We start from the raw sequence: 27,956 nt of genomic DNA, 5'->3' as shown, positions 1-27,956 counted from the left end.
AGGGAAAGACTGGGCCATGCAGAGAGGAGATGAGTCACAAGGACCCGGGGGATGAGAATCAGAAGCCGGAACCAGAGCCCGACAGAGTCCGGCAGATCAGAGACACAGAGAGAGAAGTCCCCTAGACCACGCCTGGAAGAGAGCATGTGCGGCGGGGGCGGCGACCGGAGAGCCACCCTGGCGGGCAGAGCCGGCGCCCCAGCTCTCGGGTCCCTGAGTCCGGAAACTCAAAGTCAGTTACGTAAGAGCCAGAGCAATCCAGGGGCCCCGGAGCCGGGTGCCCCTTCCCGCTGCGCGCCGCCAGCCCGCCCGCCTGTTCCGCGGGCGCTGTAGCCTGACGGGCAGGAGCACGCGGGGCCTGACAGGGCGGGGTTGTGGGGGGAGCGCTTATGCTGCAGCACTCCGCAGAGACCCGCCCGCTGGCACCCAACCCGGGACCCCCGCCGCAGACAGACCCGGGACCCGCTGGGACCGCCAACGCCAAGCGTCCAGCTTCGGACGCGAGCTCTAGGACCCCCTTCCTGTCGCCCCTGCCTTCCCTGCACCCTGAACTTCGAGACGCCCAGGCCCCTCTGGACCTCCAGTTCGGAACTTGGAACTCGGGACTCCTAGAGCCCCCGACCCCGACCCTTAGAACCAGATATGTCCCCTCCCGTGGGACGGCCTGGGCCCTTGGGCACAGGTCCATCTGTTTGTCACCCCGTCCCTCCCGGGGGCCCGGGGTCGCCCCCCAGGCGGTCCAGGCTCACCTGGGCCGGACCGGGCGGAGACCTGGCCGGGCCGGGCCTGGACCGCGTTCTCGCCCTCCGCCGCTCTCGCCCTTTAAGAGGTTCCTGCCACTTTGCCCCGCCGGGGGCCTCCACCTGCACTGACAGGGCAACTCTGGCTTGAAGCCCCGCCCCCGACCCGGGGCGCCTTCTGATAGGCGCAGACAACTGCCATTCGGTGGGGCGGCGGGGCGAACGGGGCAGGACAGAGTGAATGTCGCAACCGGGAAGGGGCGGGGGCTGCAGGTGCGGCCTGACGGTACGGCCAGCTGTGGGCGGTCGAGGGCTCACCCGTTGGGTCTGGGGAGGGAGTTCCTAGTTTGGCTGGTGTGGATTCTGACGTCATACGCCAAAAGTATGATGCAATTTTCCACGTGGTGCTACCCCTAAGGGCTGGAAGGGAGACAGGGATTTGGTCATAGGGGACCTAGGGAAGCGACCCTGGCGAGGACACCTGGATGACCTGTCCCACCTGTGTGACCTTGAGTGAGTCACTTCTCTGAATCTTTCCTCAACTATGAATCAGAATGTTTTCCTGAGAATTAGCAGTATATGTTAAATGCCAAACACAGGTCTGGCACACAGTGGGTGGCATTCAGTAAATGTGGGTTTTCATTCCCCTTATTCCCATCTTGCCACTTTTTTTTTTTTTTTCAGGGCCTCACACGCAGCGTATGGAGGTTCCCAGGCTAGGGGTCCAGTCGGAGCTGTAGCTCCTGGCCTACCAACAGCAATGCCAGATCTGAGCTGCATCTGGGACCTATGCTACAGCTCAGCTCAGTGGATCCTTAACCCACTGAAGGAGTTCAGGGATGGAACCTGCATCCTCATGGTTACTAGGCAGATTCTTTACCCCTGAGCCATGAGGGCAACTCCTTGCCACTCTTCTCAAAGATTTTCCCCCTCCTGATCCCATCTGATCAGTGCTAAAAAGGGGCTTGTGTGGTTACTGGTCCATGTCCCCTCCCCTCTCTACCTTATTCCAGACCTGTGCTCACATACCTCCAAGGACAGGAAGCTCACCATCTTCCAGGCAGGCCTCCTTCATTTTAAAAACGTCCTGAAACTTCAAAAGCTCATTCAAAGTTTATGGCCAAATCTGCCCTTTAAGAGTTCTACCCACAGAAAACAAACCTAATCCCCTTTCCACTTTGAGGAATCACAGAATCATAGAATCATAGAATTTTTCAGGTTGGAGAGCCATGGAGAGCTAATCCCTTTTGGGGACAGATGAGGCAAACTGAAGCCCACTAAGGACAAATGACTTCCTATGACTTCAGTGGTCTTCCAATTAGATGGGCTCTGAAATCAGACTGCCTGGGTCTCAGTCCCCAGCATTGCCACTTACAAGCTGCCTGTCATTAAATGAAATAATCCATGTAAAATACTAAGAACAGTGCCAGTCTCAGGGTGAGCATCCAAAAAGTGTTAGCATTTATTATGATTATTGATGTTAATGTTATATCAAGGTCATAAATTCATGTTTTGCCCCCCAAATTCACTGAAGCCTCCTCTGAGTCTTGTTGACAGTTTCAGGGCCCTGATCTCTGCCTTCAAGAGGCTCACAATCTAGCAGAGGAGGAGCTGACTCAGTCCCTAGATCTGGGGGTGGCATTCCAACAAAGATGGGCAGACTCTAATGCCCCAGAGAAACTTTAATTCCTTTGATGGAAATCTAAACACTCGAGACCCTTTCAATCCCTAGCCCAGTGGAATCCATAGGGAAAAATGTCACACCCAGGTTCCCAAAGACTATTCGCACAACTTTCACTTGTCCACACGCTCACCTGCCCACCAGATGGTATTGCCCAGTGGTTAGAGTTTGGGATTTGGAAGCAACTGAGTCCAAGCTCTTCATCTTATCAGCTTTGTACCTCTGGGCAAATCACTTTCCCTCTGAATTAATCATAGCCCTAACTTCATGTGGAGCTGTTTCGAAAATTAAATGAGTATGTGAAAATACACATGCAAATACCCAGTAATGGAGCGAGCATTATTTTTTAATTGCTCCCACATGTATTCGTGCACCCAAGAGAGAGCTGGCTGTGAATGCCTTAATTTAGCCTCAGCAAAAAGGGGTTTCCCTCCCCAACCCCCACGCCTCCTCTTCGGACTCTCGTCCTCAATGGAAGAGGCGGGGCCAGGAGCATCCTGCAGCGGCCAGACTGGGCTGTTCTAAGGAGCCCCGCAAGCCGGTCCGCCCCGCCTCGTTGATCAGGGCGGGCACTTGGCTCCTCCCCTGTTAGGCAAGAGCAGCCTGTGGGTGACTCAGCAGCGACAACGCCTGCCCCGACTTGATAAGTGTGTGTGCCTGGGAATGTGTGTGTGGTGGGGGTGGCCAGGAAGGGTTCTGTGTTTTTGAGGTCGTGCGTGGGACGTACCTGTGGGAATGTGCTTATGATCTTGATCTTGTGCGTGTGTCTCTTTTCTGTGTATTTGGGGGGAGGGGGGAATCTATGGGTGTGACAGGGTGCCCTCGTTGGTGAGTTTGCACAGAGGGCGTGACTCTCAATGTGTTTGGCTCCCTCTGCCATATAAACAGGTTTCCACCCCGCCTCCCCGCCTCCCTCTCCCCCACCTCCCTCTCCCCCACCTCCCCCAGGCCCTGCCCAGGGCCGTGTCTGCCGTGACAGCCTGGGCTTCTTGTTGAGGTGACTTGTACGCTTGTGTGGGTAAAAGTCACTGGGTTGGGCGGCGGGAGGTGGGTGCTGGGGTGCAGTTGCTCTCACTGCCTGGAGGCCCCCTGCCCTACTGCCTTGCCTGTGAAGTCTCCACCTCCCTCCCCAGACTCAGGGAGTCATTCGTTCCCTGAAATACTCGCTTTGGGGGAGGCCTCCAGAGGCGATCACTGTTACTACCTGCATTCTCTCATTTGATCCTATGGAATCCTTAACATGTTCTGAAGGGTGCCTAAGAGCAGAAGTGACAGCCCAGGGTCACACAGCTCAAAAGTAATAGAAGGCATGAAGGTTACAGGCAGAGGGTAGATCTTTTTCCCTAGGTTGAGCGCCCAGTTTGCCTGGGGCCTGTGGGGGACTGATAAGCTGGGGGAGGGGGCAGGGAAACCAACCTGTTTGTGCCTCCCTCTCCTCCTCTGAGTTGCCTGGGCCTCCAGCCAAGTCCTTATCCTGCCAGAGCCTGGGCACTGCCCTCAGCTGATGGGGTGATTGGGTTTTGAGTGATAAAGAGGCCAGGAGACAGGCTAGGGGCTTGGGGAGAGAGGGCAGAGCTAATACAGGGAGCATCTGACCAGTCCCCTGCTAAGTCTAGGAGGGGAAGGCTGTCATAAGACCAGGCAAGTGGGAAGCTCAGGCCTGAGATGGGGCGTATGGCTGGAATCTGTTGCAGCTTTGAATCCTGACTCTACTTGGGCAAACGTATGACCTGGCCAGTCATATTTCTCTCCTAGGCTCTCTCCTCATCAGTCCAATGAGGCGCCCCTCCTGCCTGCCTCTCCAGGACATCATGACTCCGGGATATTAGATGGGAAAGCCCTTTGTACACTGCAAGCTGTTCTCCATACTTAATGGACGTTCCTGTTGTGATTCACAGCCTCCTACAATGAAGGGCCTTAGCAACTGAATACCCAGAGACCAGAGAGAGAAAAGGATCCCATCTGAGGGATTAGGGAAGATGGCCTTTAGAAGGTGACCTTCCAGCTAGACTTTTAAGGATGAATTTACTACATGGACATGGAAGAGGGCCTTCCAGGTGGAGGGACAGCCTGCACAAAGGCCTGGAAGTAGGGGAGTGAAGGTGTGCTCTGGGAACAGAAAATGGTCTGGAATATTTGGGGCACAGAGTGAATCGTGTGACCAAATAGTGGAAGGCCTTGAATGCCAGGTTTCAACCAGGGCATGTGGTGGGGGAGACGGGAGATACCGACACTCAGGGACAGCCAGGGAGTCTTTGAGGCAGAGACAGCCAAGTGCTGGCTGGAGGGTGGCAGTCACTTGGGGGCATCTGAGGCAGAGACAGAATTAGTGAGCAGTGGTTCAGGGACACCTTCCAGGGAGGGTCCATTTGATCCTGGAACACATCCCCAGGATGACATCAGCCTGGGCAAGAGGTTGCAGAGTCCCCTCCAAGGGAGAGATGGGGGTTGGCAGGAATGGAAAAAAAGCTGAATCAGATGCCCTAGTCCAGGGAAAGACACATGCATTGGCACAGAGGGTGCCCACCAATAAACATGGAAGGTCTCTGAAACTTCCTGCTGCCCAGGAGGGCCTCTGGCTTGTCAATGTGTGGGAAGGGGCCCAATCCCACCAGGTGAGCCCCTTCCCAGGGAAGGTGCCATCTCCAGGAGCCCTTGCTTAAATAGCAGTGGTTGCCTATGATTGGCTTATTATTACATCTGCCAGGTACTTCACTAACCTCTTCCCAGAATAGAGATCCCATTATTTCATGGACCACAGTGAAAGATCTACAGAGCCAATCACTGGGAAGGCCAGGACTTGAAGGCAGCATTCCCTGTTTCCTGAGAGGGCAGGAAACAGATGATGGAGGTGTTTGGGGAGAAGGCTAAGATTCTGGCTATTTGGAGCCAGGGAAATCTGGGAGGAACAGGCACCAGAGAAGGAAAGATGGTGTCTGCCGCCACCTCGCGGTGGAAGAGCCGGTGGGTTGGAGGCGCAGAACCCTGCCCCCAGGCTGCTTAAAGGAAGCTGTGCCAGGGGCCCAGCCCAGGATAGGAGCTGCTTTGGGTGCATGGGGGTCAGCTTCGCAGCAGGGTTTGTGGTGAAAGGGTGGACATTCGAGTGAGACTAGATTGCAACTCCAGCTCACCAGGACTCATGAGGCCCCAGGCAAATCTCTTACCCATGTTTCTCAGGTCCTCGCAATGCCTTTCGGAGGATTAAGAGAGATCAGCTTCCCTCCTGTAAAGACCCCTCACAGCCTTTACTCATTTTTGCAGTTGGGAAAACTCAAGACCTAGTGGGCAGATTTAGGATTGCGGGACCCAAAGCTTAGTTGGGGGGCTTCTTTTCAAAAAAAGAAGGCAAAATTAAGGATACAAAATAACAAGAGCTCCCACTATGGCACAAAGGGATTGGTGGCATCTTGGGAGCGCTGGGACTCGGGTTTGATCTCCAGCCGGACATAGTGGGGTAGGGATCTGGGGTTGCTGCAGCCTCAGCTTAGGTCCAGATTTCAGCTGGGATCTGATCCCTGGCCTGGGAGCTCCATATGATTCAGGGCAGCCCAAAACGAAAAAATCCAGAGTTCCTCTGTGGCTCAGTGGGTTAAAGACCCAGCATTGTCACTGCTACAGCTTGGCTTGCTGCTGTAGCATGTGTTCAATTCTTAGCCCAGGAATTCCCACATGCCAGGGACACAGCCAAAAACAAACAAACAAAAAGAATACAAAATGCCTATAACCACTCAAGGCCAGAGGACACAAGTGGGAAGAAGGGAGATTGGAAAGAGATAGTGATCTTAACCAATCGAAGTTAATGTATTTCACTCTTGCAATTTTTTTTTTTTTTTCTGTGCACAGGCGTGTGAAAGTTCCACGGCCAGGAACTGAACTTGTGCCATAGCAATGACAACGCCCAATCCTTAACCACTAGGCCACCAGGGAATTCCTACTTATGCAAATTTTACAGACATTTATGACCTTAGGAACACAAGGCCAGGGTCCTTCCTAGGGCCTGTACAATTGCGAGGCCTTGACTGACACATAAACCTCATGGTGAGTCCACCCCTAGACCTGGCCCATGGGAGATTTGGGAATTCTGAAGCCAGGCCAGAAGCTGAGTTCATGTCTCCTACTCCACCCTCACCTCCATGCCCTGTAGGCAAGCCTTTCACCCAGATCTTCCAGAGCTTCCAACCTGGAACTTAGTCCCTACTCACAGTACCTTCTGTGTGGCCACACCCTAACGGCTGGGTTTTTCCAGCCAGGATCGCTGAGGGATCCTCTGTTCCATCCAGTTGAATCCTCCTTTGCCTTCCAGGCTTAGGGGTCCAAGCCCACAAGCCCCAGGAGGCCTTCTCTGCCTGCCCTTGCCTCCCCAGGCAGTGCCCGCACTGCGCTTGGCACTGAGGTCTTTGGTCAGGTCAGAGTTGTTATCTGAGTCCCTGCAGTGTTGTCAGTCCAGTGTCACCCACATGTGGTCAGTCTATATGGACACATCCTGAGCCCCTCTTCTTGCAGTCAGTCCTGGCAGGAATGGAGGGTGGGAGACAGAGAAGAGACTCAGACCCAATCCCAGCCCTCCTAGTCTAGCTCAATCTGATGGTCAGTAAATGGACTGAGTCTTAAAACTTTTGATTGTAAATCAACTATTCTTTAATTTTTTTTAAAGTGGAATTCCCATTGTGGCTCAGTGGGTTAAGAACCTGACAAGTGTCCATGAGGATGCAGGTTCGATCCCTGGCCTTTCTCAAGAGGCTAAAGATCCCATGTTGCTGTAAGCTGCAGTGTAGGTGGCAAATGTGGCTCAGATCTGGTGTGGCTGTGGCTGTGGTGTAGGCCAGTAGCTACAGCTCCAATTCGACCCCTAGTCTGGGAACTTCCATATGCCAAAGGATATGGCCCTAAAAAGAAAAAAAAAAGTGCATTTAGAGGAAAAAAAAAAAACTTTTAAGCTTAAGAATAACTTAGAAATGGACTAGTCGGTGGGGAGTTCCCGTCGCGGCACAGCAGAAACAAATCAGACTAGGAACCATGAGGTTGCAGGTTCAATCCCTGGCCTGGCTCATCGGGTTAAGGATCTGGAGTTGCTGTGCGCTGTGGTGTAGGTGGCAGACACAGCTTGGATATGGTGTGGCTGTGGCTGTGTTGTAGGCCGGCAGCTGTAACTATGATTTGACCCCTAGCCTGGGAACCTCCATATGCCGCAGGTGCGGCCCTACAAAGCAAGAAAGAAAGCAAGCAAGCAAGCAAGAAAGAAATGGACTAGTCTGAGGGATTATCAAACACATTTAGCCACAGAAGCTCAGTGTAGGGAACAGAGGGAAGCAGAGCTGTTCTGAGCGAAGCAGTGGGTGTGCTCTCATTCTGGATCCTCCACGCACTCAGCACAGACAGCTGAAGAGAAGCTCCAAGGGGTTCTGGGGGCCCATGGAAGTGGGACAGCAGGAAGGGGCCCTTTTGGAGCCGCATATACTGAATGAGGGCAGAGACTGGGCTTTCGTCTGTTTAACTGCTTGTCCTCAGTCTGACCACAGAGCCTGCCGCCCTGTGCACCATAAATATTAGTTGAATAAATGAACTTGAGGCAGCAGCTCAGGATAGGAGAACATTCTTGGGTGGGGAAATTATCCCTCCAGGTTGACCTCATCCACCTCTGGGCACTTCTCCTGGTCCTCTGGGGGTGGGATCTGGACTGGGCTTCCTGCAGGTCTTAGTAAAGATTTTCAAGAGTTCCCACTGTGGTGCATGTCACAGGGTGGCCAAAAAAAAAGAAAAAAAGATTTTCAATTTTGCTTTTTTTTTTTTTTGGTCTTTTTAGGGCCGCACCCACAGCCTATGGAGGTTTCCAGGCTAGGGGTCGAATCAGAGCCGTAGCTACTGGCCCACGCCAGAGGCACAGCAATGCTGGATCTTAGCCACGTCTGCAACCTATACCACAGCTCACAGCAATGCTGGATCCTTAACCCACTGAGTTAGGCCAGGAATTGAACCCACAACCTCATGGTTCCTCATCGGATTCATTTCTGCTGCGCCACAATGGGAACTCCAAGATTTTCAGCTTTGCTGCACCTTCCTTCTTTCTCTCTTTGGAGCAATGTCTTAACAATCAGAGGAAGCTGTTGTGTGTCTTTGGGGCAAGTCATTATCCCTCTCTGAGCCTCCAGATCCTCATTTGGTAAAAATACACATTTTAAATTGTTTTTAATTATTCAAATGAAATATTCATTATGACTTTTCATGTGCCAGGCACTGCATAAGGCCCATGGGAATGAGCAAATAAAGGAGGTAACAGAGTTCCCATTGTGGCTCAGTAGATTAAGAACCCAACATAGTGTCCAGGAGGATGCAGGTTCAATCCCTGGCCTCGCTCAGTGGGTTAAGGATCTGGAGTTGCCCCAAGCTGCAGTGCCGGTTGCAAATGTGGCTCGGATCTGGCATGGCCATGGCGTAGGCTGGGAGCTGCAGCTCTGATTCACCCCCTAGCCTGGGAACTTCCATATGCCATGAGTGGGGCCCTAAAAAGAAAAAAAAATGGAGGTAATAGTTTTCAGGGACAGCCGTGCCTGACGTATAGTGGGTAGTCAGTCAGTGATAATTCCCTACACTTACCCAGTGTCTCCCAGCAGAATGTCTCCCTCTCAAGACCCTCTTTCAGGAGCCAGTTCCAGTCCACAGCTTCCAGGGATGAAGTGTAGCCAATAGAACAGGAGAAAGGAGTAGGAACCAAATAAAGGTGCATATGCCAAGTATGGCCAGTAGGTGGCAGAGGCATCCGTTGAATGAGCTTTTCCTCCTGCAGATGCACCTCAATTTCTCCCAGACCAAGCCGCCTTCATACAGTGAACACAAGGGTGTGAATAAGTGTTTGGCCTGGTGGGAGGTGTGTGTACAAAGAAGTGTGTGTGCATGCTGTGGTATGAACGCACCTGTGCATGGGTATGTGAATAATATGTATACAGTGATTCTGGGTGAGAGAACTGAGTGTCACCAGTGTTGTGAAGGGGTGTGTGAGGAGAGGTTTGTGCTCAGTCAGGTGTGTGTGTGTGTGGCCTCAGGGTCAGTGCATGTCTATTTGTGAGCAGCTGTGTGGTGCATGTGGACAGCCCTCCGTGCAGTTCAGCCTGTTACCGTTTTGGGTCTTGAGCCCCTGCAGCCTCCATTGAATCCTGGGGCAAAGCACACAGTTGACATCCAACCCATACCCCCTTTCAGAGGGTTCTGGAATCATTGTGAACCCCCTGGGGGGTTCCCCTGAGTAAGGGGATACATTCAAATGTTAATAGAATGGGGAACTATGGGTGATTTTTTTCTGCTTCTTTTCAAGCTTATTCTGTTTCTATAATGAGCATTCTGCATCGACCACCAATATCACTGATGGGAAAAACCCTTGTTTTTTTTTAATTTTAGGGCCACACCCATGGCACATGGAGGTTCCCAGGCTAGCAGCAACCCCAGATCTGAGGCACGTCTGCGACGTACCCCACAGCTCACGGCAACGCCGGATCCTTAACCCACTGAGCGAGGCCAGGGACAGAACTCGAAACCTCATGGTTCCTAGTCGGATTCATTTCCACTGTGCCACAACGGGAACTCTCCTTCCACCGATCTTTCCTGCCCTCTCCCCCAACCCCTGAGGAGGCAGCTGGGTTCCCCTGCATCTGGGCAGTGCAGTGGGGGCCCAGCAGCCTGCTGAGAATGAGCTGGTCTTGCCCTGATAGAAAGAGCCCTGATAGCAGCTATGGGACATCCAAGCAGAGCAAACGGTCAGCACAGAACAATCAGAGAAGGCTTCCTGGAGGCAGAGGGAGTAGTGTTGACCTGGAAGTGAGATGGAGTTGGCACCTGCCTGTCCCATTTCTCTGAGGACTGCCTGGCCTTGGGCTGGGCCTCAGGAGCCACCTTCCGGTAGAGGGTCCCCCTCTCTCTAAGGGAGTTTGAGGTGGCAGCCAGGCAAGATTGAATCTGGACTCCTAGAATCCTCCACTGGGAAGGAGCATGAGAGGTGATGTGAATTTTCAGGCAACTGGAAGCTACTGCAGGTGAAAAGCAGAGTGTGTTTCCCCATCAATAACAATGTGCCCTCATTACATGCATAGCTGTTGTCTTGTTGGGTCCTCAAGAGAATCCTGGGAAGTTAGTTATAGCGATCATTATCTTATTTTACAGAAGAGGAAAGTGATGCCCAGAGTGGTCCTATCCACGCTTTTCTCAGGGCATACATAGAGGCGAATTAAAAAATCTCTACTATGGAGTTTCTGTTGTGGTACAATGGTAATGAACCCGACTAGTGTCCATGAGGACGTGGGTTCAATCCCTGGCCTCGCTCAGTGGGTTAAGGATCTGGCGGTGCCGTGAGCTGCGGTGTCATTTTCAGACACAGCTTGGATCCCGAGTGGCTGTGGCTCTGGTGTAGGCCGGCTGTAGCTCCAATTCAACCCCTAGCCTGGGAACTTCCATATGCCTCAGGAGAGGCCCTAAAAAGACCAAAACAAAACAAAACAAAACAAAAAACCCTCTACTGTGTGCATATTCACGTAAATGCCTCCGTGTTCTGGCACGTGCTTCCCCCTCCCCTCCATCTCCCGCTTCCCCCAGCCCCCTGTCATCCCCTTACCTTCAGAGCTGTTCTTTCCAGCCTCAAGTGGGAGTTGGCTCTGGGCAGAGCTGAGGGGCCTGTGGGAGGGAGGTCTCCTTGACAGGAGCCACTCTCTGAGTAGAGGGAAGCCACGTGGTCGAATCCCTTCCCACGAGGGGCAGTCTGGTAGCCCTGCCCGCCCCACTGTCCACACAGCCTGCAGCCAGATGGGTGAGATCCTGGGCTGGGTGGGGCATCCACCTGTGCTCATCACCTTGACACTACAGGCCTCAGGTGGGCAGACCACCCAGGGCTTCAGCTCTGGGGCTCTAAAGGGAGGTGGCCCCAGAGGGGAAGAGGAGCTGCATGCCCTGGTGCTCTCTTAAGGCCCTGGTCACACTTGTGAGGAGGCAGATCCTGGCTCAGGAAGTTTCCCTTCTGCAAGTAATTTATTAACCATCTGGGCCAGCAACTATTTGAGGAGGACACTGAGGAGGTGGAGGTCTCTGGAGGCCTCAGGCTCTAACTCCTGCCCCCTGGGCTGCTGTGAATGTGAGTGCACACAGAACAGATCTGAGGTTTCTATGGAGAAAGGCAGGGTCATTGCACGGCCTGTGGGAGGAGCGGGGAGGGGTTAGTGGGAGACCCAAGAGGCATGTGGGCAGGACAGGGCAGAGCTCTGGAGGACAAGGGCCTTAGACAAGGGGGGTGGACTTCAGGGAAGAAGGAGGAGCCAACGTGGAGGTTTGGGGGCCTGGAGGCCAGGGTGGGGTTGGGGCAAGCTCTATGAAACAGCTCTAGCCGCCTTGTGTGTCTGTGCCTTCCACCTGACGGACTTCTTTTTTTTTTTTTAGGGCTGAACCTGTGGCATATGGCTGGGGTCCAATCAGAGCCCACAGCTGCTGGCCTACACCACAGCCACAGCAATGCAGGATCCAAGCCGTGTCTTCGACCCACACAACAGCTCACAGCAATCCTGGATCCTTAATCCACTGAGTGAGCCCAGGGATGGAATCCGCATCCTTATGGATACTAGTCGGGTTTGCTACCACTGCGCCAAAACAGGAACTCCTGGATGGGTTTCCGAAGGACAGTTTCATCTCCTCCAAGACAGGTCCTGAGGGGAGGGCCACACTTTCCACTCAGTGTGAGCCAACAGGTCTATGTCACCCTCCAGACTGGGGGTCCCCTCATGAGGGGACCACAGAGGATGAGCGAAAGAAACAGAGATGAGGACACTGAGAACAGAGCTCACTTTATTGAGAAAAGAGAAAGTTGGGTCCTTGGCCTCAAAACAGGACCTGGAAGAGGCAAAAGCCAGGTGTTTGAATCAAGCGTCATTTGAACATGCCTGCCTCCCTCACCTCCCAAGTGGGGCAGCTCCAGTTACAAGCACCAGTGGCCCCCGCCCCCCACCCCCCACCCCAGGCTGTGTTACCAATGGACATCTGTTTCTGGGATCAAGGAACATGAGGGAAATGTCTCCTTCTCTCCCAGGATGGCAGTGCCCTCAGAACCCATCAGCTCCTACCTCTAACCCTCCATTGCACAGAGGCCCAGAAAGGGACAGAACCCTGCCCAGAGGCACACAGTCAGCAAGTGCAGGATGGAGAGTCAAACCCACATTCCCTGTCTCCTGGCTTGGGACTCATTCCAAGAGAAGATTCTAGAAGATGGGCCCCATCAAATGGGTATCACCTGCCCTGACACTCTCCAAGGGACTCCATCCCCATGACTCATAGGTGCAAGCCAGAAGGCGCAGGCCAGTGCCACCTGGGGACCTCCTAGGGTGGGCCCCTGGGAGGGCGGTGCTGCTGAGGACAAAAGGGACAGCTATGGGGAAGGTACTTGGGAAGAAGACATCCTCTTGAAATTTGCTTCTCTGATGTGTGCAGTCCCACCTTCTGAAATCCAAGATGGTTAAAAAGCAAAGTCCTTTGCTCCTGACCCATCTACAGCATCCAGAGACGGCCATCAGAGCAGGAATAACCTAGAATGTTAGATAATGTCAAAAAGCTCCATTTGGAGTTCCTGCTGTGATGCAATGGGATCAGCAGTGTCTCTGCAGCACCAGCATGCGGGTTCAATCCCCAGCCTGGCAGTGGGTTAAAGCAGGTGTTGCCACAGCTGCAGCAGCGTAGGTCTGCAACTGCAGCTTGGATCCAGTCCCTAGCCCGGGAAATCCCTATGCCGTAGGGTGGCCAAACACGGGGAAAAAAAAAAGCTCCACTTGTCGAGCACTTACTATGCACCAGGCACCTCATTGATCCACTTGGTGGATTAACTGCCTTGTGCCAATTGCAGCATCAGTTGCTGGGAAATTTGTGAGACTAAAATAGACATGATCCTTCACTCATAGCTTCTTTGTAAATCTTCACAACTTCTTGGTAGGCATGGTCCCCCTTGATTAAGGAAATGGGCTCACAGAGTGAGGTGATTTTCCCAAGGTTACACAGCAAAGACATGGCATGCAGTCAAAAAAATCACAGAACAAGCTGGCCTTCCAAGACACAGAGGGACTAGATGGGAGAGGGACTTGCCAAAGTCACAGCAGTTTCTTGAGTGGCTGGCACCTGCCCCTGCTACAAAGGTGATGAGAAACAGAGCTGGCAAGGAGCATGCTCAGTCCACACCTGTGAGCTGGACACAGGAATCCCCACAGTGCCCCCCGCATAATCATAGAGTGTCCTCTTGGGAGCCAGGAGGAGGTAAGCAGAGGAAGTGAACTTGATGGAACCAAGATGGGATTCTAGCTGGCCCAGCCACAGACAAGCTGTGTGGCCTTGGGAAAATCATTCCCCTCTCTGAGCCTCAGTTTCCTCATCTGTAAAATAGGGGTAATAATAATGCCTACTTCACAGTCATGTGGTGAAGATGAAATGTTACCCCATGTAAAGTGCCTGGAACCAGGAAGGGCCCCATGTGCCATCTGTATTATCTATTATAATGACACTGGCCTCTCACTGAGATCTGCATCTGGGGAGGGCTCTGCACAGGTGGGGCTCATGGCAAGTGGTGCTGATGGAGCCAGAACCTGAGCAAGCCCCCAGCCCAGCTCTCCTGACAGATCAGGAGGTCCATCCTGAAGACACCTCACCAGCCCCTCTCTGGCCCTCATTTTGAATTTCCAAGCTGCCTGACCCCAGGACCAGCCTGCTATTCTAGTCCCTGCTCTCTCAACACCTGCAAGCTCAGAGTAGCGGGGTCCAGGTCCTGACCCTCTCCCATCACCCCCCTACACACACCAGCTCCCAGCACTAGGTGCTCAGTGCCCAGAAATGAAATAAAGAAAGAAATGATGATGAGTAAGCAAGTGATGAGAAAAGGTATGTGTGTGTGTGTGTGTTTTTAAGTGCTCAGCCAGGATCACGGGGAATCACTTCATAGGGGTTTTAGAGCCTCAAAGGTGCTCCCTGCCTGGATCTGCAGTGGTTGCGAGGCTGAGGATCTGCAGCTGATGACAGAGGGGCTGGTCTTCAGGCAGAGGCCCGGCAGGGGCCCAACCTGTGTTATTGCTCCTCCAAGTTCTCTCAGGACATAGTGACTCCACCTTGTGGAACATTTCAAATTCCACCTCAAGCAAACCTCCTTAGACAGCAGCCTCTGGCACCCCCATTACTATTTGCAGAATAACCTTGTATCGGGGCCTCCTATGTGCCAGGCAGCATCTCTATGCCTCAGAGAGGGTGCTTGGAAACAAAGTGACTTGCTTAAGATCACATTGCCAGTAAGTGGACAGGAATCTAGCAAAACCAGGATACTCACTAGAAACTGAGCATCGTATTAGAGACTGACTCATTCCCTCACCGTAAATCTAGGAGGAAACAGGAGTTCCCACTGTGGCTCAACCGAAACAAATCTGACTAGTATCCATGAGGATGCAGGTTCGACTCCTGGCTTCAATCAGTGGGTCAAGGATCCAGTGTTGCCGTGAGCTGTGGTGTAGGTTGCAGATGCAGCTTGGATCTGGCATTGCTGTGGCTGTGGCGAGGGCCAGCGACTGCAGCTCTGATTCAACTCCTAGCCTGGGAACTTCCATGTGCCATGGTGTGGCCCTAAAAAAGACCAAAAGAAAAGAAAAATCTAGGAGGAAACAGAAGCTCAGAGAGGGTAAAACCTTGCCAAGGTCACACACCCAACCAGTTAGGATCAGAAGTGAGAGTTGAATCCATTGTCGGGGCTCCCCAGGCCATGCAGAAAACTGAACCTGAGGGCTCTGGTTTACTCCCATCACCCTCCTGCCCTCCCCACCCAGCCTCTCTTACATGACACTTGACATTATCCATCACTCCCTCCCCCTGGGAACGCCCTCCTCCTCCAGTTTCCATGGCAGCACATTCTCCCCATCCTCCTGTTTCTCTGGCAGCTTCACATCTCCAACAGTGGATCCTGAGCCTACAAAGCAGGGGGGTCCCCAGGCTTGGTCCCACATCTCGTCTCCCTCCATCGCTACCTCCAAAAACTCATCTCCTTTTCCCTCTAGATCTCTAACTATCACTTTGCACTGCAGCTCCATTTTTAAGTAATAAAAAGCTCTTACCAAGTTCCTGTTGTGGCTCATCAGTAACGTAGCCAACTAGTACCCAAGAGGATGCGGGTTTAAGCCCTGGCCTTGCTCAGTGGGTTAAGGATCGCTGGCATTGCTGCGAGCTGTGATGTAGGTTGCAGACAGGGCTCGGATCTGGCGTTGCTGTGGCTGCGGTGTGGGCTGACCGCTGTAGCTACGATTGGCCCCCTAGCCTGGGAACTTTCATATGCCGTGGGTGCATCCCTAAACACACACACACACACACAAAAAAAAACTCTTTCCACATGCTAAGAACTTACTTATGTGCTGGGTCCTACACATGCATTAACTTATTAAATCCTCACAACCCCAAGAAGCTATTCTACAGATGAGAAAACTGAGGTACAGAGAGGGAAAGCCAAGATCTGACTCCTGCCTTAACTACTACTTCTATTAGAAGAAGAGATCATCTTGAAACCAGAGGCAAAAACTGTCCTCCCACCTCTTGAAAAAAGAGGAGTAGAAATTCTGGAGGAAACCAGACCCGCTTTACCACTTTGAGAGCCCTGTGATGATCTAGAATTACACTGTCAATTTGGAGCTTTAAAATGCATCATGCACAATACACTTTGAAACATGAAAATTTGGAGAGCTTCAGGAGAAACAAAAGTTCATGGAAAATTGCCCTTTTCCCTCAGATTTTCCCACTCAGTTTAAAGTCTTCAAAACCCTCCTCCCAGGGTACCAGCTACTGAGGCTCTTCTATTTCAACGATGCCTGAGGTTCACTGGAAACTTGGGCTATGGAGTTCCATTGACTTGAGTTCTACCGGAGCTAACGGGTTCTGTGACTTAGGGGTAAGTGGCTTGACCTTTCTGAGCCTGACTTCTTGTCTAAACTTAGGGCAATACTACTTGCCCCACTGGGCTGGCATGGAGATCAAAGGGATACTGTTCAGCAAGCACTTGGCATGGGGCCTGGCACACAGAAGCATTAGGCTAAGCCCTATGTTCCAGCAGCACATAGCTTCTTGCATTTGCCAGGCACTTGAAATTGCTCTGCTTTTGTACACACTCTTCTTTCTTCTTGGCGGCCAACTCCGTCATCCTCTAAGGCCCTCCGGCCCTTTCCACCTCTTCCAGAATTGCTACAAAGATGGATTTCAGTAAAAAGCTAGAAAAGGCACTTGCCTGTGACACCCCCACCCAGCCAGGGGCTCCCTGTCACTGCGTGCGTCACACTGAGATGCAGTGATCTGTTTATGCTTTGGTCCCGGCACAGGTTTGAACGTTCTGAGGGCATGGCCCTATCTGGCTCATTTCATGTGAAGTGGATTTCCATATGTTTGCTCTACCTTAAATGCACGTGGTCTGGACCCGGCCCCTGCCAACTCCAAGACAGATTTATATAGAGAAATGGTAAACAGCAAGCAGATCTGTTATACCCCCAGATGGCACTGAGTGGATCTGGAGCAGCCTCCAGACAGGCCTGTCCTGGGAGGAGCTGAAGGAGACACAGTCTTTGTAAGAATACAGTTCTGGCTCCAATGTCACCTCCTTCAGGAGTCCTCCCCAGTTCCTAAATAGTCCTCTTTCTATGACATCTCCACAAGGCATTAGCAGAAGGGGCCCCAAGTGATAAACAAGTGTCCAGGAGGTGCCCCCTCCTTGCTGACACTCCCCCATCCAGACACAGAGGTCTCTATAGTCACAGGCTCCATTTGGATGGTAATGGTGATCTAGGTGGGCTGGGACCCCAAACATCGGTTGCTTAGCAGCCTGGATGCCCACATCTTCCAGGGTTCTAGGGCAGCCATTTCCTGAAGGAAGGGAATTCCCAGATCTGGTGCTTCCAGGACCCTCATTGGGGTGGGGTGGGGGGGCTTTGTCCACTAAAGGCATGTGCCCTAATGTGCCCAAAGCTCACCTTGGTTCCTAAGTCCCCAACCCCCTGAATGCTAACTCAGCCCCCTGCTGGAGTGACAGCCTCCTAGACAGGGAAAAAACTTTTGTTCCGAGGAAATGACTGTCAAAAGGAGAAAAGGTGTCTTTTTTTTTCTGTTTGAGATGAAGACGTCAATTTCTTTCCATCTGTCCCAAAAAGGGAAGAAAATTAAATTTGTTTTTACAAAGATGTCAGCACACTGCTTCAATAGGGAGTCAGGGGTGTGTGACAGAGAGAGGCGGGGGATGGGGGGGGAATGAACCACAGAAGAGGCACAGGAAACAAGCCAGACCCTGATCCTGGGGGAAGCCAAGATCTGGGAATGGTTGAATAAAATGCCAAACTAAGAGAAAAACTTCTATGCCTAGCTCTGGTGGACCTCACCCTCAGCAGCTCGAGCAAGTGAGGGACCTGAGGACCCTGGGGGGAGCTGGAGAGAGACGGGAAAACACACTGATGCTGGCATTTTGCTTATAAACCCCACCCCCCACTCCACCCCCACCCCCATTCCTTCAAAGTCAGGTCCTGGGGTGGGATGCAGTTCCAGTTCACTGGATGTACTGGGTGCAGCCAGATGTTAGAGAAGGGAGAGAGGACTTCCTGGTGGTTCTTATCAAGAGGCCAGAGATTGAGAGGAGGAAAATTCCACTCCAATGCTTCAGATCCCCCCACCCAGTCCCAGGGGCCACCTACACTCATGGAGCTCTAACTAGTGTGGACCTCTGTCCCCCAGCACCAAGGCCAGAGAAAATGGGGTCATGAGGACCCCCCAAAGCATCTGCCCTCCAGCTTGAGGACCTAACCTCAAAACAGAAGCCCCCTCCCTCATTAGCCCTTGGCACAGAGACAGACAAGCAGTTCTGGTTTGGGGTTTTGGACCCACAGGTCCCCCCTTACTCCTCCCTGTTAGGGATCCCACACCATCTGAGGCCCGGTCCCACTACCCCACCCTGGAGCCTTTGGCCCTGCTCCACTGCCCCATCCCAGCCCTCACTGGGACACTGTGCTGGGGACACTCCTTGGATGCTGGGCATCTACCCATTCCAGGGAAACTGGAGAAAGTATATTGTTTCTCTCCATCTTATTTTCTCTTTATAAAGATGTCAAGATGGGCCTGGACCTTGGCAGGCCTTGACTCTGTCATGATCTCCGGGCTGGGACTCTACCCCAAGCTGAGGCCCCTCTCCGCAAAGAGGCCCCATCTCATGGCCCAAGGTTGAGCTGTCACCGCAGCTTCCCTGTCCTGTCCTTCCCAGTCACCCCCAAGGAGGCCCCTCCCCACCACGCAAAGACCCAGTCTTGCCCCTCAATTCCACCTTCCTCATCATTGCCTGTCCGGGTCCTGGGCCGGTCTCAGGCCAGACCCCGCCCCCCCCCACAAGCCTGGCTTCAATTAGAACTCACGGCCCTCTCAAGGTTGAGACCCCACCCCCATCTAAGGGGCCCGGTTTAGCCGCCTGGTTCTAGAGCAGCAGGTCCCGTTCCCCTGGGCTCGCTAACTCCCCCAACACAACCCAAGGCCGTTGACCTTGCGCTCAGCCTAGAGGCACTCCCACCTTCTTCCTGCCCCCTGCCGGCCCCAGACCAAAGGTCCACCCCACCGCAGGGGTCCCATCCCCATCCAGCCGTCCCCTTCCGCGTCGTGGCCCCCGCCCCCATGAGAACTTGGCGTGCCACAGGGTTACTCTGGAGGGGCGCACGGCGGGCCTGCCCGGCCGGGTCAGGCGGCGGCACCACCGCCAGGGCCGTCGGACGGGGTGCAGGCGGTGACCCGTTCGCGGGCAGTGGCTTCGCGGGCGCGACTGAAGCTGCTGGGTTCCGGGCGGCTGCAGGGCGTGCGGCAGAGCTGGCGGAAGCAGCGCTTGAAGTTCTCGTCCAGGAAGGCGTAGAGCACGGGGTTGAGGCTACTGTTGGCGTAGCCGAGCGCGATGCACAGGTGCAGCGCGGCCACCACGAGCGGGTCGCGGCGGTCGATGTCCACCAGCGTCCAGACGATGACGAAGATGTGGATGGGAGCCCAGCACACTACGAAGGCTCCCACCACCACCAGCACCATGCGCGTGATGCGCCGGAGGCTGCGGTCCTTCTCCTTGGAACCTGACAGCAGGCGCACGCTGCGCAGCCGAAGCAGCATAAGGCCGTAGCACACGGTGATGACGAGGATGGGCACGACGAAGGCGAAGAGGAACACACAGATCTTGGTCACCGTGTCCCAATACCAGCTGGGGCTGGGGAACTGGAGCATGCACACCACTGCCCCGTCTGGGCCAGGGAAACAAGCAAAGATAGACAGGATGAAGGCCTTATGGGTCTAAGGATCTTGCCTCTCTGCTCGCCCACCCTTCTCCCCTTGGTCAAGCTCCACTGCCTCCTCCTGGCCTTTGCTCCAGGGGAGTTTTCTACCTGGAATGTCCTCCTTCTCTTCTGTACTTGGTGACCTCCTACTCATCCTTCAAGACCCCAGCAGGATTGGCCCTAATCTAGGAAGTCTGCTTACTGTATTCTCTCCTGGTACTTTTATATGCCTCTAAGTTCATGGGAAGCAGTGATGGTATAATTTTGCCCAAGCCTACTAGATGCTATTCATTATAATTACTCAAAGCACTCCACACATTTCCAGAGTAGCTCCAGTGGAGACAATACTGCTATGACTGACTTAGAGAGAGCATGAGTTAAGAGCAGGACTCAGGCCCTGCTAACTGTGTAATGTGGCCTTGGGCAAATTATTCAACCACTAGGAGAGCTTCCATAATGTGAGACTACTAACAGTACCTAAACTCATAGGATTGTTGAGGATTAAATGGGCCATAGCATGGAAAGCACTTAGCACAGTGGGGTTCAAGCACTCGGCACACTCACAAGGCAGAGGGGCAGAAACATATGGGAGGCCAGAGGTCAGAGCTAGGGCCAGGGAGGCAGATCTTAGCTTCATGTCAAGAACTTTCCAACTCCCAGACTTGACCAAAGATGAGAAGAGCACCCAGGATGGCGTAAGCTCCCTGTTCCTGGGGTGTGGGCTCGGGCTGGATGAGCACCTCAGGGGATACTGTGGGATTCAGATACAGGCCTGAGGCTGGCCCAGGGGACTCCCAAGACCTCTTAGGATTCTGGAATCTGAGGAGCCACACAGTGGACTTGGAGCCTGAGAGCTGTGAGAAAGGAGCTGAGATCCACAGACAAGGTGGGTCCACAGGACATCGGGCTAGCAGGACACCCAGCGATGACTGAACCCAAGGACTTCATTCTACAGACGGCAGGAGCCCATTCAGAGAGGAATAGCACTTGTCCGAGGTCACACAGCAAATGGCTTATAGAACTGAGTGCCAATGGCACACACTGGGGAAGTGTGTATGTGTGTGAGAGAGAGAGATGAGGAGGCCCATCTGGCCTGGCCCCCAGGAGGGCTGCAGTTAATGGCCTGTAAACTGAAGGCTGACAGTGAGGAATGGGGCCCAGCTGCTGAATCAAAACTAATCACTGTATAAGGGTTCCCAGGGTCCTACCCTTGTGAGAGTTGACGGTGGCCAAGAAACGCCCCTCCGAGCCTTTTCCCCTCTTCCACCACAACATCTACAATCTGCAAACCTTCCCCCCAGGGCCAAGAGGAGCAACAGATATGGGGGCTTAATCCTTGGGTTTTAGACCAAATGCTACCAAACGTCTGGCTGTGTGACCCTAAACAAACCATCTGACCTCTCTGATTCTCAGTTTTCTTACAATCAAATGGCAGTAGGAGTCCCTGCCTTGTTTATCTTGTAGGCTTCATCATTCCCTTTTTTTTTTTTTTTTTTGATAGGCAAGAAATAGATTTATTAAGATAGGATAGGACATTTGTAAGAGGTGCAAGCAGGCAGGCACGGAAGCTCTGCCAGGCTTCATCATTCTAATAGCTGCTATTTATTGGGCCTTGGCAATGAGCCAGGCCTTGTCCTAAGTGTTTTACACATATAACCTTGTGTAATCTCCTCAACAACCCATGGTAAAGCATGGCTCAAATAAGTTAATGACCAATGTCTTTGGCACTCTGCTAAACTACTTTTCCAACTTATTTACATCAAGTTGGGGTCATGTGATCAGCTGTCACTAGGAAGAGATGGGCCATGACATTTAAAAGTGGCTGTGCTTTCTCACTACTCCCATATTCATCTTCTGGCCAGATGCCAGCACACTGCATCCAACACCATCATTTGGAGCCTGGATTCCTGAATGACTGTGTGGAATAGAGCCCAGCCCCCTGCCCTCACTCACATTGTATTGTTTATAAGTGAGAAATAAAATTCTACTTTGTTAAGCCTCTTAGCTTTGGAGATTGTTACCGCAGCCACCCTGACTGACACCAGTAGTTTCTCTATTAATTACTCTTACTCTGAGGACGTGCACCTGTCATTTGCGCAGGCCATTCTCTGAGGCCTTGCTTTGGGCATCTGGGTCAGTGGTTTTCAACTTGGGGTAGAAGGGAGTTTGGGATGAGACTGCAGATCTATGGCCTCGACTGCTCACTGGTCATTGACCAGAGACACCTTCACCCCACTGGCCATCCATCCCTCTCCCTATATATAGGTCATTCACACTCATTTGGCCATCTGTAATCCCATTCATAAACTTCCTTTGGCCAGCAACCCCTATGACTTCTGACCAGTCATTCATCCTCACAGCAGTCAGTCCTTCACACTCCCACTGGGTTAACTATCCACACTCCCACTGGCCAGCCATCCACACTTTCACTGATCAGCAATCCGCACCTCCACTGGTGAGCCAGCTACAACCACCCTGGTAAGTGACCTGCCAACCCACAGAGGCCAGTGTGCTGCCTCCTGTGGTCAGTGACCTGTACCAAGGCACCCTCCCTCACTCACCCCGGGGGCGGGTCACGGCCATGACCATGATGGGTACACCAACACCCGAGGCCAGGACCCAGATGCAGATGTTGATCAGCTTGGCCTTGGCAGGTGTGCGGAAGTCCAGGGCTTTGACCGGGTGGCAGACGGCAATATAGCGGTCGACGCTCATCATGGTGAGTGTGAAGATGCTGGTGAACATGTTGTAGTAGTCGATGGAGAGCACGGCCTTGCAGAGCAGCTCCCCAAAAGGCCACGTCTCCATCAGGTACTTGGCACTCTGGAAGGGCAGCGTGCTGGTGGCCAGTGCATCTGCCAAGGCCAGGTTGAAGATGTAGATGTTGGTGGCCGTCTTCATCTTAGTGTACCTTAAAAGGAAGTACATGTGTAATTGTCCCATTTCACAGATTTCAGTTTCACATGAAGCTCAGGAGGGGAAGCGACATGTGCAAGATCACACAAAAGGTCAGGGGCAGAGGTGGAACCAGGACCCTGAACTATCTGATTCAGCATCACTCCCTCCAACTATAACAGACGCAAAAGGATTTCTCTGGCAGGAAGTATCTGCGGAAAAATCCTTATCTTCCCAGGGATTCTAAGAATATGATTAAAGACAAAACTGGGCTCCAGAGGAAAACAAGTCTAGGTTCTCATCCTGCCACTACTATTCATTAGCTAAGTGACTCTGGGCTAGTAACTTGATTTCTCTAAGCCTCAGTGTCCATAACTAAAAAAAAAAAAAAAAAATAGGCTTGGAGTTCCCTTCATGGCTCAGCGGTAATGAACCCAACTATTATCCATGAGGATGTGGGTTCAACCCCGGCCTCACTCAGTGGGTTAAGGATCCAGCATTGCCATGAGTTGTGGTGTAGGTCGCAAACACAGCTCGGATCTGTCGTTGCTATGGCTATGGCGTAGGCTCGCAGCTGTAGCTCCAATTTGACCCCTAGCCTGGGAACTTCCATATGCCTCAGGTATGGCCCTAAAAAGACCAAAACAAACAAACAAAAAAAAAATGAAAGAAAACAAAGGCTGAAACTTTTACCAACCTCATACAGTTGTTATAACATCAGATGAGATGATATAGCATTTAGCCCTGAGCTCAAAACATGGTAAGTGCTCAATATGTTTTAGCAGTTATTCTTCATATATAAGAATGAAGCTGGGGGCTAGACCAGAGTGACCTGACCCTCTGGCCTCTGCCAGTGACTTGGCCTTTTGGGAATATGATTAGCCAGCTCGAGGAAGCCGGGGCAGACAGGTTGGGGCCTTAGACCACCCGAGCGTTCTCCATGGTAGACCAGGACTCCCAGTCCGTGATCTCAGCCAGACCATCTTATCCCCATGTAGTTGGACTCACCCAGATGTGGGAAAGGGGAACAGATGATAGATTCACACATCTGACCCAGGGCATGAGCCCAGGTGTCCCAGCCAGATGTCTGCAACCAAGGCAAGCACTCAGAGCTCTCCAACATCCCTCCATGCTCTGTGCCGCCCAGCTGCCTGCACTGCACCTGGCCCCTTGTTGGCCAGCATGTACAGTCACAGCCCCTTCTGTACCGGGGCACTGAGCTGGGCAGCGGGGAGCCCGGAGGAGGCTAAGTGCACTGAAACAGACCATGTCTGTGCAGTGCGATCATCACAGAAACACACATGCTGAGGCAGGGGTCAGGACGCCCCTGGAATGGTCTGAGAAACCCAGGGTTGCATGAGCAACTTGTCAAATTTCAGAGCAGGAAAAGCCCTGAGAGATTAAAGGGAAGTGATTTTACTAACATGGGGTCCAAGGACTCCCAAAGGAATTGCCGGAAGAGCCTATGGGAAATGCAGATCCTTGGACCCCACCCCAGACCTTCTGAGTCTTAATCTCTGGAAATCAGGCCTGGGAATCTTTGTCTTTAACAAGATACCACAAAAGTTCCCTGGTGGCTCAGTAGGTTACGGATCTGGCATTGTCACTACTGTGGCTCAGGTCATTGCTGTGGTGAAGGTTCCATCCCTGGCCCAGAATCTTCTGTGTGCTGTAGGAGTGGCAGAAACAAACAAAATGAAAAACAAGATCGATCGATCTCTCTCTCTCTCTCTCTCTCTCACACACACACACACACACACACACACACACGCACACACACACACGATTCTCATGGGCTCTAAAAGCTTGAGAAACACTACATAGCCCAAGGCTCACACTGGGGGAGATGGGAAACTGACTCAAGGTCACAGAGCAGCAGCATCAGAACCAAGATGAGACCTTGGACCTCCCAGCTCCCACACAGTACTCTCTCTCCACCCTCCACCAACAGTGGATCTACACTGCATGCCTCTGCTCCTCTGGGTGGGAATTCCCAGGGCATCCAGAATGAGTGCACTCCATGTGTTCTGAATGACTGAATGAACTCCTGTCAGCTAAGGCTGTTCCTTCATGAGGTATCTGATTTTTTTTTTTTTTGGTTTTTTAAAAAATCGACTCCTTCATTGGTTTTAATCCAGATGGCAGTGGGGAGCCATGGAAGACTTGTAAGTTGTAGAGGCAAACCTTAGAGTGAGCACCCTGATTCATGTGGAGGATGAATCGTGGGGCCAGGAGGCTGGTGTCGTGACACCAGGGCCAGTATTTGTCCCATTCCCTCCCCAAATAGCTATCATTTGCCCCGGGGCTGGAGAAGCAAAAAGTTTTGCTGGAAGACAGCAGAATTGCAAGTCTCAGCACGTCTGCCTTCAGCGGGTGCGGGATCACGGCTGCGTGGGAAGCGGTCTCAACCCCACAGCTGACTCGTCTAATTTCACTTCTTTCACGCAGAACAATTAGAAGCTGTTCTTTGCCTGCTATTTTGATTTGTGAAGGATCCTTCAATTCCCAGAGGGGGCTGGGATGCGGGGAAGTGGGTGATGAAGCTGCTGTCGCTGGTCCAGGCAGGGCTGAGGCACAGCCGACGCTGGCACGCAGGGCCCCCCAGAGGGAGAGGGGGCCTCTTCCTCATAGGTCTCCCCACTGCCACGGCTGCCGGCCACCAAGCCCGGTCCTCTTGGCCTCCTCAGACAGATCCTGCCACTCTCCGGCTCTCTGCTCTGCCCCAGAGGCTCCCCAAAGTCTTCTCCACACTCTACAAACTGGCCCGGACCCCACCTCTTGGGCCTGAGCTTCCAGAACCTCCCCCTGGATGGATGTAGCCCCCACCGCAGCCTCTTTGTCCCGCCTTCAACACATCAAGCCCATCCCACCTCAGGGTCTGTGGACTGCTGCTCGCTCAGCCTGGAACCGTCATCCCCCTAAATTTTGCATGGCTTGTTCCTTCACTTAATTCAGGGCTCTATTCAAGTATCACCTCCTCGGAGAGGCGGCCCTGACCTCTCCACCTTAAGGATCCTCTTCCTTCCCTGTCTCCTTACACGGCTTCATTCTTCCCTGTGGCACCAATCACCACCTAACTTCTCGTCTCTTCTCTCCCTTGGCCTCTCTCGCCCCAACCCCTCCCCATAAGCTCCTGGAGGCAGGGCACTTTGCCCACCTCGTTCCCTGTTGTATCGTCAGATCTACCAATGGTACCTGGCAAACAGGACCTCACCAGACATTTGTTGTGTGGATGCCTTAGTCCACGCCTCCTTAGCTCTCACAGACACCACAACAGCAGCCTCCCTCACCCACGATTCATCCTCCATGTGAGTCAGAGTGCTCACTCTAAGGTCTGCCTCTACCGCTTACAAGCCTTCCATGGCTCCCCGCTGCCATCTGGATAAAAACCAAACTCCTCACACTGGCGTTCCAGCTGGGTAGCCTCCTTTCCCATGGTGCCTGCCCATCCTGTGCAGCCACATCTCTAGTTCCCTCAGATGTCCATGCCCTCCCTTCTAAAAGACAGCCACGGTGATGGTTTGGCAGGAATCCTTCCAAACCGCAGATATGTGGTTTCTGCCAACACAAGACAATTACAGTGTGAAAAGTCACACAGCACCGTGATGAAAACAGTTGCCCTGCTGCCCTACGCTTCCTCACTTTTCTGTCCCGCTCCCCGGAGGCAGACACTTTTTTTTTTTATGAAAAGAGTCAACCACTTTTAATGTTTTTAGTTATTCTTCTAGTGATAATGTCCATAATTCTAAACAATATGCTCAAATACCTTTTTTGGGTTTTGTACACACCCGAGGCATGTGATGGTTCCTGGGCCAGGAACTGAACTTGAGCCACAGCAGCAACTGGAGCTGCTGCAATGACACCACCAAATCCTTAACCCACTGAGCCACCAGGGAATTCCTTAAATGTCTATTTCTTGACGTATCTCTCTCTTTTTTTGCATTTTATGGCCACACCTGTGGCATATAGAAGTTCCTGGGCTACGGGTTGAATCAGAGCTGCAGCTGCCGGCCTACAACACAGCCACAGAGCAATATGGAATCTAAGCCGTGTCTGTGACTTACACCAAAGCTCACAGCAACTCTGATCCTTAAGACACTGAGGCCAAGGATCGAACCCGCATCCTCATGGATACTAGTTGGGTTTGTTACTGCTGAGCCACAACTGGAACTCCCTTGATGTATCTATTTTGGACAGTATCTGTTAAAGTTTGTATTTCATTAAGCCAGGGTATGCAGCAGTAATGAACAATCCCAAAATCTCAGTGGCTTGAGAGGTCCCATTGTGGCTCCGTGGTTAATGAAACTGACTAGTATCCATGAGGATATGGGTTCTATCCCTGGCCTTACTCAGTGGGTTAAGGATCAGGTATTGCTTTGGCTGTGGTATAGGCCAGTAGCTGCAGCTCTGACTGGACCCCTAGCCTGGGAACTTCCATATGCCACGGGTGCAGCCCTAAAAAGCAAAAAACAAAACAGAAACAGAATCTCAGTGGCTTAACACACAAAAAAGCTGTATTTCTTATCCTTGAAGAATCCATTCAGTGTCTCCAAGACAACCACATTCCATGAAGCAATTCCAGCCTGCTTGATACTGTGGCTCTGCTGTCTTAACCTAAGGCCTCCTTGGTCACCACGGAGGGAGAAGCGACAGCCACAGGGTCACTTAAGCTTCATCCTAGCTGCAACATGCACTTTCACTTGAAGCCAACTGACCAGAACTGGTTGTACAACCCCATCCAATTGCAAGGAGCTGAGAAGTACTTTTATGTGCCCAGAAAGAGGGAGAACCAAATGGTACTGAATTCTGCTACAGCCCTCCACAACTGTCTCATATGGCAGATGAGGACTGATTTCCTACACTACCCAACTTCCTCTCTCCATTGTCTCAATATAGTCTTACCACAATACAAATTTTTTTAGTTAGATATTCAGCGTTTACTTTTTCCCCAGAGTTTATATTCTTTTTTTTTTTTTTTTTTTTGGCCATGCCTATGGCGTGCAGAAATTCCCAGGCCAGAGACTGAACTCTCACTACAGCAGTAGCCAGAGTCACAGCAGGGACAATGCCAGATCTTCAACCTGCTGAGCCACCAGGGAACTCCAGGGTTTTCATTCTTTTTTTTTTTTTTTGGTCTTTTGTTTTTTTAGGGCTGCACACTGCACCATATGGAGGTTCCCAGGCTAGGGATCAAATTGGACCTATAGCTGCCAGTCTACACTACAACCACAGCAATGCGGGATCCAAGTCACATCTGTGACCTACACCACAGCTCATGGCAATGTGGGATCCTTAACTCACTGAGCAAGGCCAGGGATCAAACCCGAGTCCTCA

The 27,956-nt window shown here is 52.3% G+C and overlaps 1 protein-coding gene across 1 annotated transcript in view; it reads right to left on the bottom strand.

The window, feature by feature from the left end:
- Positions 1 to 19,066: 19,066 nt before the first annotated feature.
- OPRD1 (opioid receptor delta 1) overlaps positions 19,067 to 27,956 on the bottom strand; it is a 39,026-nt gene continuing 30,136 nt past the window's right edge. The window contains exons 2-3 of the mRNA XM_047790821.1: positions 22,289 to 22,638; positions 19,067 to 19,694 (exon numbers count right to left, since the gene is read on the bottom strand). Coding sequence (XP_047646777.1) covers positions 19,153 to 19,694; positions 22,289 to 22,638 — 892 coding nt within the window. The 3' untranslated portion in view covers positions 19,067 to 19,152. The remainder of the gene's footprint in view (positions 19,695 to 22,288; positions 22,639 to 27,956) is intronic.

Source organism: Phacochoerus africanus, chromosome 8 (genome assembly GCF_016906955.1).
Source record: "Phacochoerus africanus isolate WHEZ1 chromosome 8, ROS_Pafr_v1, whole genome shotgun sequence".
Lineage (NCBI taxonomy): Eukaryota > Metazoa > Chordata > Mammalia > Artiodactyla > Suidae > Phacochoerus > Phacochoerus africanus.
This window is presented reverse-complemented; position numbering and strand designations above follow the sequence as displayed.